The sequence below is a fragment of the Vipera berus genome (assembly GCF_964194415.1).
Source record: "Vipera berus genome assembly, chromosome: 12".
Taxonomy (NCBI): Eukaryota; Metazoa; Chordata; class Lepidosauria; order Squamata; family Viperidae; genus Vipera; species Vipera berus.
Window position 1 is genome coordinate 13520621 of NC_138215.1, and position 13222 is coordinate 13533842.

General features: G+C 42.9%; 1 protein-coding gene across 1 annotated transcript in view; it reads right to left on the reverse strand.

The window, feature by feature from the left end:
* The window catches only part of ADAMTSL3 (ADAMTS like 3), a 157278-nt gene that overhangs the window by 10065 nt on the left and 133991 nt on the right, over positions 1 to 13222 (reverse strand). Inside the window, exons 19-25 of the mRNA XM_081337175.1 lie at positions 12965 to 13147; positions 11800 to 11953; positions 5948 to 7013; positions 4041 to 4159; positions 3411 to 3539; positions 1033 to 1241; positions 244 to 349 (exon numbers count right to left, since the gene is read on the reverse strand). Of these exons, the coding sequence (XP_081193301.1) occupies positions 244 to 349; positions 1033 to 1241; positions 3411 to 3539; positions 4041 to 4159; positions 5948 to 7013; positions 11800 to 11953; positions 12965 to 13147 (1966 nt within the window). The remainder of the gene's footprint in view (positions 1 to 243; positions 350 to 1032; positions 1242 to 3410; positions 3540 to 4040; positions 4160 to 5947; positions 7014 to 11799; positions 11954 to 12964; positions 13148 to 13222) is intronic.

Consider the following 13222-nt stretch of genomic DNA (forward strand, 5'->3'; position numbering starts at 1 on the left):
TGCCCTCCTCTCGTTCCCATTTCCCCCTCTCCTTGCTATGTAGCTTTTGGGCCATAATTCACCCTGCTCTTGAGCTATTCAATGCTACATTTCTATGCAGTTGAGTTCCTTGGCTGCCAGTTTTGGAACACCCTGTAACCAGAAATACAGATGCTCCCAACTAACCACCGATATGACATGAAGGAAACAAGAATGACCCCCTCCCTGCTCCTTTCAGGGCAGAATTGACATTTGGGACCATACCTATTCTTAATGTATCACCAGCAGCCACTGTGACATTAGTGCCAATTCCAGATGCCATGAAAACACGTTTTCTTTTACTCTTAGTGGATGATCCGTTGTGTGGTTTCTGGAATCTTTGTCCTAAAATGACAGAGGAAGTTACAGCCCAGGGGTTCCCAGACATAAAACCAAGGAGAGGCTGCTCAGGTTTGAAGGGCTTCTTCAGTCCTCTATTCTCACTGTGTTGGTGAAGCCCATCTGCAGGCAGGGTAATGGCCATAGCCCCTTTCCCCTTCCACCCATATATTCATGTTGCTAAAATCTGTTTTCAGCAGAGAGATATGTGATACAAAGCCGGTTTGGTCTAGTGCAGGGGTAGGCAACTTTGGCTCTTTTATGACTCATGGACTTCAACTCCCAGAACTCTGGGAGTTGAAGTCCATGAGTCATAAAAGAGCCGAGGTTGCCTACCCCTGGTCTAGTAGTTAGTACACCAGGCTCAAAACTGGGAGATCATAAGTTTTAATCCTGTATTAGCCATGAAAGCCAGCTAGGTGACCTTGGACCAATCACCAGGAGAGTGAGTTCTAGTCCCATCTTAGGCATCAAAGCCAACTGGGTGACCTTGGGCCAATCAACAGGAGACCACCAGTTCTGCCTTAGGCATGAAGGCCAGGTGGGTGACTTTGGGCCAATCACCAGGAGAGTGAGTTCTAGTCCCACCTTAGCAGCAGTGGCCCACTGAGGTCGAAGCAGAAGTGCTGGTTGAGGGAAGTAAAGAGATCCTCCCCATAGGGTGCCCAATGACACTTCTGACCCAACTTTATACTTGCCAGCCAATTTAAGAACAGTGGCTGCTGTGGCATGTCCCATAGCATTGGTAGCCATACAGGTGTAAATTCCGGTGTCTTTGCCCGAAACATTGCCCAGGAACAAGAAGGAACTGTTAGCTATTGGGAAAGCAGAACTTCTTGAAGAGCTCTCATTTTTGAACCACAGGACTTCAGGCTGGGGAATACCTGGGAGGCAAAAGCAAAATATATTTCAAGGTTAATGTTTGGACAAGGCGTTCCAACCGAACATCTTTCTGATTTGAACATCTTTCTGATTTCTGATCCCATTTCAACTGCTCATGGGATTTGGGATCCTTCAAGCAGAGACGTTAAGTATCTAAGCCTAAAAAGGACATATAATGGACAATCAAATAAAACATGAGCAACTATCTACCGGTATGTATATTGATGCAGTCATCTTCTTTCACCAGTAGATGGTGGACTATGCATGTTACAACATGGATATTATATATATGTCTGTGTGTCAACTTGGATATTATATATATTATATATGTCTGTGTGTCAACATGGATATTTTATATATGATACATCATGGATATTATACAGGTAGTCCTTAACCTACGACCACAATTGAACCTAAAATTTCTGTCGCTAAGCGAGACAGTTGTTAAGTGAGTTTCTCCCATTTTACAACCTTTCTGGCCACTGTTGTTTTAAGTGAATCGCTACAGTTATTAAGTTAGTAATGCAGTTGCTAAGTGAATCTGGCTTCCTCATTGATTTTGCTTGTTCAGGAATTCTGGGAGGTTTTTTTTATTATTTTAATTCCATTTATATCCCGCCCTTCTCCGAAGACTCAGGGCGGCTTACAAGCTTAGCAGTAGCCTTCATTCTATGTATATGCCTGCTTATTAGGGCTTTCACACACACCCCCCCAAGCGGCATTATTACAAAGTCAGCTTATTGCCCCCAACAATCTGGGTCCTCATTTTACCTACCTCGGAAGGATGGAAGGCTGAGTCAACCTTGAGCCTGGTGGGACTCGAACCTGCACTAATTGCAGGCAGCTGGTGTTACTTAAGGAGGCATTAGCCCACTGCTCCACCAAGGCTCTACTTGGAGTTGGAATCCACGAGTCACAAAAAAGAGCCAAGGTTGCCTACCCCTGGCCTAGACAGACATGATTTGTTCAAGCACCCTGGATCGTAAGTGTAAGCACAGTCACCTCTCTGCTGTTCATTACAGCAGCCCCTTTTTCTCCAGGCATCTATGACATCTGGAAAAAGGTGTTGTTGCTATACAGACCCAGTTCATTAATGTATCTTTTAAAGCACCCACATTCCCCCCCCCCGCAAATTCTTAGAGAAACTTCAAAAACAGGGATTGCTTTAATGGAGAGCAGAAAGGTGTGCCTGTAAGTGGTCCAAAACACTTATTCTAAATTATTTTGAAAGCATAAGTAGCCCTAATAAGGACCCCAATTTTCCAGTAATTATCTAATTTAATTATATTAATGCAATTTTCCAATTTTAGGTCATCAAAACAATTGTAGCAGATGCAAAGGGTAACTAGGAAGGATGAGAAATGCCAGTTGCTTTCTCTTTTTATCCACTGCGATTTTGCTCATGAGTGTTGGGGACTAGCTCGAGATTCCTGGGAAAGTGTGCATTAGTGCATCAAAACTTCTAGTACATGTAAATTGCTGCACCTGCATCACTGCCCCAACTGCAGCTGGTCAATCTGTGTGAATGAAAACATTGCCTATCCATGTCCTATGCCTTGGAGTAGTTTCTATCCTAAAATTGCCTGCATTCTGGTCCTGACAACCTTTGGGGAGGGTAACTCCCAAACTGATACAGCCAAATGTGCTTCTGGATGCTTGATAAAAATGGAGGCACCCTTTTCCAAGACAATGACACTTGTCCTGTATGTGGTTGCTGGAGGTTTTCACATGTAGTAGTTTATAGGGCTGTGCACGGCTGTGGATTCAGAATCCAAAGGCCACTCTGGGATATGTGGGTGTGCAGCCAATTGTGGCATCATCTATCTGCAACTCCTTAAACCGAGCACATTTTAAATAGAAGAGGCCTCATAAAAATCCATGTTCTCCCATTAATTTCTCCAGACTTCAGCACATTGTTTCATAGGCTGCCTAAAAGGTATGATGGATTACTTGTCAATGCTGGCCCGGAATGGGAAGTGATATGTGGAAAAGGAATAAAGAAGAATAGAATAATAAGGTTGAGAGAAACCTTTGGAGGTCTTCTAGTCCAGCCCCTTGTTGAAGCAGGATAACTTATACCATTCCAGGCAAGTGGCTGTCCAGTCTCTTCTTGAAAACCTCCAGTGATAAAGTGCCCACAATTTCTGACAGTTCAGGTATTTTAGCCTTACCTTTGACTGGACATTCCAGCAGAATATTCGCCCCTGTTCTTGCTAGGAGTGAACCTCCAACCGAGACAGACAGATTCCGAAGCTCAAAACTGGCAATATTTTCCCCAGAAGACAATATAGCAGGAGCTTCTGTGAGGGACAATCAGGGGGGAGAGAAATTAGTCCCAGAATTTTGCCTTCTTGTCAGACCCACTGAAAGACCCTCAAGACGGAATTATGTGGTACCAGAGAAAGGAATTCAGCTGGAGAGAGTTGCCCAAAATCTGTTTTTTGCTTATTTTCGTGTTTTCCCTCTCAAATTATGATAATTACTGAACCTCAGAAAGGAATGTTTACAGATCTTTGTTGAGGGGGGGGGGAGGTTGTATGCAAATCCCCTCACTTTTCATTTAATATGAAAATGAGTGTTTAAAAACCTTCCCCAAGAATTATTTTCCCATGTTTCTTTTACTAATAGTAATAATTTCTCGACAGTTTTGCAGGTTAGTATTTCACAGAATTTTTTTTAAAAAAACAACACCACCAAACCAATTCGTTATCATCAAACAAGAAACCAGGAGGGCCTATTGTCTTATTGAGAGATGATTGACGGTCGATAACTGATTTGCAAATTGCAGCACAAAGTATCACCTGCGTAAAACAGTGCCATGTCTTGAAAAAGTTCATTGTCCACTGTGCAGCGATACATCCCCATTTCTTTCTCCGTAGGGTTCGCAATCTGGACTTTGCCACTGGCTTCAAAAGTCACCCTGCAGAAGGTTGAAAGGATAAGATTTGATCAATAGAAGTGAATACAGGTGTAGTCCTCGCCTTATGACCACAGTTGAGCCAAACATTTTGGTCGTTGAGTGAGACAATTGTTAAGTGAGTTTTGCCTCATTTTATGACCTTTCTTGCCTCCGCTGTTCAGTGAATCACTGCAGCTGGTAAGTTAGTAACCTATCTGTGAAGGGAAACCTTGGCTTCTCCGTTGACTTTGCTTATCAGAAGGTCAAAAAAAAGGAGATTATGTGACCCTGGGACACAGCAACGGTCGTAAATATGAACCAGTTGCCTAGCATCTGAATTTTGATCACATGATCATGGGGATGCTGGAAAGGTCGTAGCTGCGAAAAACGAGTCATCAGTCACTTTTTTCAGTGCCATTATAACTTTGAACCGTCACTAAACAAACTGCTGTAAGTTGAGGATTGCCTGAACTGTTCTCCACAAATTGTCCGAACAACCGTAACAAACAGACCATTCTGTCTTCACATCACTGTCGCAGTTGTTCTGGATCAATGGGAAAATGTACAAGACCAAACCGGCACTTCGTTATGGAGTTTGCTCCTCAATCAAGAGGCATACGCAGTAAGTGTGTTCATTAAGGAATAGTGTGCCTGAGAATCAGCATGATTCTACATGTCTTCCTTGTTGCTTTGATGTTGTGTGTCCTCTGGCCTCACTACAAATGTATTGTGTTCCACCTGGCCAGGTTTTCAGAAAACAGCTCTTGCCAAAACCTAGTTTGCTTCAGCAAATTTTTTTTTGGACATACATTGTCTATTTGCCCTCTTGGTTTTAAATTGGTTAATTCAACCTGTGCATGTAGTCTCACCTGGCAAAAGGATTTATGTTGCTGCAGACTTTTAAAGCCAATTATTATCCTATTGTTACTCTTTTGAATTAGAAAGAGAAAGTCAACTTCTCTGTGTTCTGTTGTTGTTTTAGCAAGAATGCTAAAATGGCTTGTCAGTGAGGTGTTTTTTTTTTTGAAAATGCTATTCTGATTCCCCAATCTATGCTATACCACTGGAATTTCCTAGAGATTTGCCCATCCAAGTACCTTTGACATCAGCCAATGTCAGTGCAGAGACTCCCATATATATGTATATATACAAAGGATTTACAACAGTGAGTGCTAAATAAACAATATGTCAGATTAATCAATCCAACAATAGTGAGTAAGCTTTACAAGTGGGACACAGAGATACTTGCTTGTAAGATTGATGTAGCTTATTTGGTGTAAATATAAACCCTTAGTAACTTTATCTTAAATATACCCTCATGCCTTTTAAACCAGCCAGAAAACACTGCATGCCACATATTTGCGAGACCAGCAATTACTAGAAACATCTGTGAATGCTACAATAAAGTCAACTTGACCTGTTTAACATTCAGTGTCCAAAATATTTGTGTTTGATTTTATAAGTGAGTCATGGGTGGTGTTCAGTTGAAATATGGGTTTTGGGGAGGGCTAAAAGAAAGGCAGAAAGACAAAAGGAAAAGAGGTTTTCACAATAGGAGGAGAAGTAAAGGGGGAATCAATATGCCAGTAATTAAGCATTCTGAAACATGGAAAAAGGTAGATCCAAGACATAATACGGGTCCTAAAATTGTTTTAAAGACCTTGAAGCTTAAAGGCAAAATGCTAAGCTTACAATTTAAGAAGGATTTTCACAAACATACTGTTATGCCTACAACATAATCACATATTATGTGATAACAACAATCATTCAGGTGAGTGCAGAATGGCTGAAATATTTAACATTACTTACTTCTCAGCAGGCTTTAATGGCACTCCATCTTTGGTCCAAGTATATTTTAGGTTGCTAACTCCAGCAGTTGCACAGAGCAAATTTATTGTGCTGACATTCTTGGTGAACAAAAAGGTACCCCCAATTTGCAGAGTTACAGTTTCGTTTGAGTAAACCTCCTGTGGCTTGACCATAATAGCTCCTTTTGAGTTTCTCACTACTGGGGCGCCTACAGTTTTTGTACTGAGATTATCCATCACTCTTTGTGATTTGTCAAGTTTCCTGGCAGGGAACTTCTCATTTGCAGACTCTTTTCCTTTGTCGGGAGCAGATTGTGACGGCTTCACTAACTCAGCAATCAGCTGATAGGCAAACTGGGAAGCCAAATCATTGCTAATTTCTCCAGCTTCAATAAGATGGCTCACATTTTTTATCAGCTCATCAAAACGGTCTGTATCCATACTGTAAGCATTAGGCAAAGCCCCCATTTTGAGTTGCTCAGTTGTGAATTCGTGAGCGTTGTGTTCTCCTTCTGAATTTCTCCTCTGAGTTTTAAGATGTTCTAAAGCGGGCTGGTCGTTCACTTGTTCATCACGCAGATACCGTTGACTTTTCTGGCTCCACAACTGCCAGATCTGATTTATTTGGTGCCATTTTGCTCTAAAGCTGTTGGATTCATTGTGGTCTGTGGTCTCACCCGCTTCTTTTCGGGTGGAGGGAGGTTCCAGTAGCCTGTTGCTTCTGCCAATGAGCTTAAGAACAAAGATCTCCTGGGCAGATCCTGCAACACACTTATACACTCCAGTGTCTGAAGCTTCAAGATTATTGATCTTGAGAGATCCTGATTTGGTGACACCAAGATGTTTAGAAATCTGGAGAGGCTGCCCATCTTTCTCCCACTGAATAAGCATCTTCTGGAATCTCCGAACAGGACACCTGACGATGACAGATGTTTTGGGAAGTAAATAAGCTCTGCTCCCCACAGTGAAATTAATGCGTTTCTCTTGCCTTGTCTGAATATAGACTTTATGGATACCCAGTATCTGTGGCTTGTCAAAAAGTCTGGATTTCTTTTCTTCTTTTAGATCTGAAATTGCAAAGGTATACTGAGAACAGGTCTATGCTTTTGTCATCGTTTTGCATTTTCACCATGTCATTTATTCTTCTTTAAAGGTTGGAAGCTCACTTTACCTAGAAGTGTTTCAGACCAACATTTATCTGGATGGAATATAGGAGAGCTGAGCTTGGGACCCTAATCTTCTAAATCTCAAATTGTTCTTGGGAAAGTCAATCAGACTTTGAAGCAAGCAAGGCATCAGTGAAGCAGTAATTTAGCAGGTTAGCTAGAAAGAGTCCTAATACAAGAAGTCCTCAACTTAAGACCACAGCTGAGCCCAAACTTTCTGTTGTTAAGCAAGACATTTCTTAAAGTTAAATGTTGTGAGCATTTCAGCCTGATAAATTTTTTTCTGTATCCATGAAAAATGAATTTGGCCTCTCAAACAACATAATTTTACTGGGGTTTCCCCCCCAACCCAAATCCACCAATTCTGGAGAAAGTATAAAAACACATTTACACTTTACAGCAGCGATGTACTGCAGTTGGACCTCGACGTAGACCACAACTGAGCCCAAAATTTCTGTTGTTAAGTGAGACATTTCTTAAGTGAATTTTGCCCCATTTTTATGACCTTTCTTGCCACCCTTGTGATGTGAAGCCCTGCAGTTGTTAAGTCAGTAACCCAGTTGTGAAGTGAATCTGGCTTCCCCATTGACGTTGGCTTGTCAGAAGATTGCAAAACATGAGCTTGGGACGCAGCAATGGTCATAAATACGAACCAGTTGCCCAGCATCTGACTTTTGATCACATGATCATGGGGATGCCGCAAAGATCACAACTGTGAAAAACGGTCATAAGTCAAATTTTCAGTGCCATTGTAACCATTGGAATGGTCATTAAATAAACTGTTGTAAGTTGAGGACTACTTGTACAGTCCACCAACTTCTACAACGAAAGGGAGAAAGAGGGTTGCCTACAGGAACACGGTGAAACATGCAACCTCTTAATAACGATTTGTCTTTCTGAAAATTAGGAAACCGTGAACAAGTGTTCTAGACCAGCCTTACTATATATGGGTAGAGCAGACATGTCAAACACAAGGCCCGGGGGCCAGATCCAGCCCGCGAAGTGGTTTCATGCGGCCCGCGAAGCCATCCTGGAAACAGTGAGAGAACGGCCCCCACTGCCTTGGCCCTGGCCCAGAGACCCTCCTCCTGCCAGAGACCCCCAGATCTGTCCCACTGCTGCCCAGGCCCCCATAGGCACCCTTGATGCCAATGATGTAGAGCTGGCCACGCCCACCCAGTAGGCCATACGCACTCTAGCCACGCCCACCCAGTAGGCCACGCCCACCCTGGCCATACCCACCCGGCCCCCTGAGGGCAAACGCAATGCTGATGCGGCCCTCAATGAAATTGAGTTTGACACCCCTGAGGTAGAGAATACGTAGTAGTGAGCTGCACCCTAAAACTGGAGATTGAACCAGCCAATGATAACTGGAACATGATTCTGCTCATTGTGTATCTTGGCTATAGGCAATGTTTAATATAAACCATCTAAAAACTGATCTTATGTGACAGTTTCTTTAGGCCTCCTTCCCTTTTCAAAACATGTTTTTCAACCATCAGAATAAACATTCTTTTTTGTCGCTTTTTTGGATTATATTCCTTCATAGCATACGTTACAGCTAGAGCAAAACTTCACAACGTTTCTTTAACATCACTCTCCACCAAACAATCTGCTGATTGGACACGCTGCCATAGAAATATCTATAATTAAATAAATTCATATATATGTGAAGCTCAAAAGTATTTCGTGAAATACTCAGCCAAGGACATTCCTTTAAGTCCATGGAGCTTCATTTAAAAAAAAAAAGTTTTGAACCTCAGGATCTTGGCATGTTCACCAGGCAATAAAGTCTCAAAAAGAAGTTTTGTATTATGAACATATCAATAATTATTTCAACTCTTATTTTGTTGGATGGGTTGTTTTTAATACAATGTTGAAGAATGAAGCTAAGCACCCAGCAATAATCATTAAAGCCAAATAAATGTTTCCATTAGGACTCTACGTTTGCTGCCAAACTAATATTCCAACATATTCTTAGTGTCAATGTTCAGATTTTTCAAACAATTGATAGCAAGCAGTCTGAGTTTTGAACCAGATCTTCTGTCTAATAAATAGCTCAGTGAAAATTTTGTTTTACCATTTAAATGCTACAAATTACCATACAAATAAAAATGTAGTCAGCTTCTAGAAGGGTAGAGAAACGTGAAGGTCTGGCTAGAGCAGGGGTTGGCAACCTCGGCTCTTTTATGACTCGTGGACTTCAACTCCCAGAATTCCTGAGCCAGCTATGCTGGCTCAGGAATTCTGGGAGTTGAAGTCCACGAGTCATAAAAGAGCCGAGGTTGCCGACCCCTGGGCTAGAGCTTCAGATAACTCTAGTCCTCTGAAACAATTATCTTTGTACCACTCATCAACTAAATTCACTGGAGGCTATCCAAGGTCCTGATTGATCCTTACAAGAATCCATAGTGATTACTCTACATCAGGGGTGTCAAACTCAATTTCATTGAGGGCCGCATCAGCATTGCGTTTGCCCTCAGGGGGCCGGGTGGGTGTGGCCTGGGTGGGCATGGCCTACTGGGTGGGCGTGGCTAAAGTGCATATGGCCTACTGGGTGGGCGTGGCCAGCTCTACATCATTCGCATCGAGGGTGCCTATGGGGGCCTGGGCAGGAGTGGGACAGATCTGAGGGTCTCTGGGCCAGGGCCAAGGCAGTGGGGGCCGTTCCCTCACTGTTTCCAGGATGGCTTCGCGGGCCGGATGAAACCACTTCGCGGGCCGGATCTGGCCCCCGGGCCTTGTGTTTGACATGTCTGCTCTACATTATTATGAGCTGACCTGGTCTAACATGATTTAACATCCTTTGATTTCCTTTTAATTGATGTACTAGTGTTACTTTAATGTCAACTCGCCAGTAGCCTGTTTTTCAACTGGTTTCAAAGTGGGCACGAGAAGACATCTTCTGATTGGCTAAATTAATTATTATGGGATTTACAACGTGGGCGGCTGTCAAAGGCATCTTTGCAGTCTGAACACTGTGACCTCTTGACTCTGGTGGCTTTATTTAATCTAACCTATTTATTTAGACTTTATTTGATCTAAACCTAGAGCTCTCATTACCTTCACGGAATCAGAATAGTGGAACTTTTTTTTTTTGACGACAAAGCAATGAGATGAGGCTTACGACCACAACAAAATTTTTGTTGCTCAGTCAAATGTTTGTTAAGTGAATTGTGCCCCATTTTACAACTTTTCAGGTGACCGTTTGTTAAGTTAGTAACAAAAGGAAATCACATGACCCCGGGACACTGCAGCCATCATAAATGTGAGTCAGTTGCCAAGCAGATGCATGTCGATGCTGCAACTATTGTAAGTGTGAAAAATGGTGCTCGGTCACTTTTTCAGTGCCATTGTAACCTTGAACGGTCACCTTGAACGGTAGTAAGTCAAGGACTACCTGTTTTAAAGGCCAATCAGAATTGTTAAGAGATCTTGGCAAGGCACACGTAGAGAAGACGATAAGGCAGGGGTGTAGAAGAGAGCAGAATGAGCCCAGGGATGCCAACAAGTGTAAAAGAAAAAGTGGTCCCTAATGGTTAAAGTCAAAGGAAGAGCAAAGCAAGTAGTAGAAATAATGGTAGGTTTCATGCACACAAGACACTCAGTGTTCAGCAGAGCAGGAGCGAATCTGCAAATATAGACAATATTTTATGTAGACAGTTGAGTCAATGGTGGATAACTAAGGACAAAAAATATTTGAACTAGTTGACCTGAAAGATACTTTAGCTTTTTACAAACAGATATGTTCCACGTTTTCTCTAAGATAAGATAGGTAAATAATAAATTCAATTCTAGATTTTTGGAAAATTTAAGTTATTCATTGAAGCACAGGACAGCCTTGACCAAGCTCTAAATGTTGTACAAAACTAAAAGGTATCTTATTCTCTAAATCTAGTGTAATAATATTTCCAAATTGGGGTATCTCTCTGTCTCCTCAATCCTGGAATCTTCAGATGTGCCATTTTCCTTAATACAGCTCTAACTGAGAAAGCAAACAAGTTTTTTCATCCAATTTCATTGAGCAAGACAGAGAGGAAACACGCCTGCCTCTGAGCTATATATATATATTTTAGAGCAGAAGAGTTGGACAAAATAAAAAAGGTGAATGGTATTTCTTGAAATAAAAAAGTCAACATAGAAAAACCCACAAATCAAGATGGTCACCCTCCAAGAATTGCTTTTAAAGAAAGATAGGGGAAAATCCTAAATGTGAAATTGCTGATTTATTTATTTTTTTAGCCTTACCCTGCAGGTAAAAAGCGCCGGTGTATAAAGGAAATCTGGAGGGGAATCTGGGCAAATGTGGTGGGGTTAGTTTTTTTTTTAATCTTTTGTGTGCTTTTGGCAAAATGTAAGAGTTGTTTTGCCGAAAAGCAGTACAAAAGATGAAAAAACTATCACGCTGCAGAGGAACAATAGTTGCTGTGGAAAAATCAACACCACAAAGAAAAAGCCTTCCAGGGTTTGTAAAAACTGCAGATAGTTGATGGACACCTCATACTTAGTATTTTTTTGTCCCCACAAAGTAAGGGCACTTTACAGTCATGGGGTAATAGGCTTGGCCATGGATTCTTAAGGGGGAGGTCTGGCACATGGGTTACATCTTGGGGTAAATGGAATGTTTTTGAAGCTGGGATGCAGCGGGACCTTTTCCCTTCACAAACAGTGAAAGAACATCACTTACTTCGGCAGGCATTCCTGTGGCAAGGCCTGACAAGCTGGGATGCTGGAAAGCTGCTACACAGGGATCCATTTAATGCCAGATGTTGGCCTCTGGCCGTGAGCTTTTGGCAGGTGGCTTTCCTTCTTTGTGTGCCAACCCCACAGCTTACAGAGCACTGCAAAAGGAAGGATGTGATCAAAGTGTGCCAACTTTAAATAAAAATGTGGTAGAGCCCATCTCGCTCTCAAAGGGTTATGCTTTCCTTGGATTGCCTTAGAGCAGCAGTGCCCAACCTTTTTTTCTATACCCCGCACCCTTAGAACGCTTCTGATATATTCTCGCATCCCGCACAAAAGTAATACCTGGTTATGCATATACACTATAATTTTGAAACTTCGACACCCAAGTTTTCGCATCTCCCTGGAATATCATCTCACACCCCCGGTTGGGAACCCCTTCCTTACAGGGCACTTGATCAGGAATAGCGGGAAGGGGGAAAGGGGGAATGGGAAAGAGACAGGAGAAGGAGAAGGACTGGAGAGGAGGAGGAGAAGAAAAAGGATGGGAGAGAGTGAAGGAGAAGGATTGGATGGAGAGGAGAAGGAGAAGGAGAAGGAGAAGGAGAAGGAGAAGGAGAAGAAGGATGGGAGAGAGGAGAAGGAGGAGGAGGAGGAGGAAGATTGGAAGGAGAGAAGGAGGAGAAAGGAAAAGGATGGGAGGGAAAGGAGAAGGAGAAGGAGAAGGAGAAGGACGGGAGAGAGGAGAAGGAGGAGGAGGATTGGAAGGAGAGAAGGAGGAGAAAGGAAAAGGATGGGAGGGGAAGGAGAAGGAGAAGGAGAAGGAGAAGGAGAAGGAGAAGGAGAAGGAGAAGGAGAAGGAGAAGGAGAAGGAGAAGGACGGGAGAGAGGAGAAGGAGGAGGAGGAAGAAGAGGAGGATTGGAAGGAGAGAAGGAGGAGAAAGGAAAAGAATGGGAGGGGAAAGAGAAGGAGAAGGAGAAGGAGAAGGAGAAGGAGAAGGGAGGGAGGAAATGGAAGGAAGGAAGGAAGGAAGGAGAGAGGAGGGGAATGAAGAGGAGGAAAGGGGAGGGCAAATGGACAGAGGGAGGAGGAAAGGAGAGGGGGGAGGAAGATGGGAAAAGAGGAATAAATAAATTCTTTAAAAGCACTCTTATTTTAAGCTACGCACCCTAGACCACGGTCCCACCACCAACTGAGGAGGGCAGTCTATTTTTGCACAGGCTCTGGAACTGGCCAGTCTAGGTTGAGGGCACTTCTCATGACTGAGTTTCAGAAAGCTTCCATCCATCAACAGCTGCTGGCAGGTCACCTTGCGATTCTGGGTGCCACCACCACCACAAGTCTGGGAGCACTAAGGAGAAGGAAGGGAGCCATAAGTATCACAGGCACAGGCACACTTTTCCTTGTAGACGTGAGACTGCCTGTG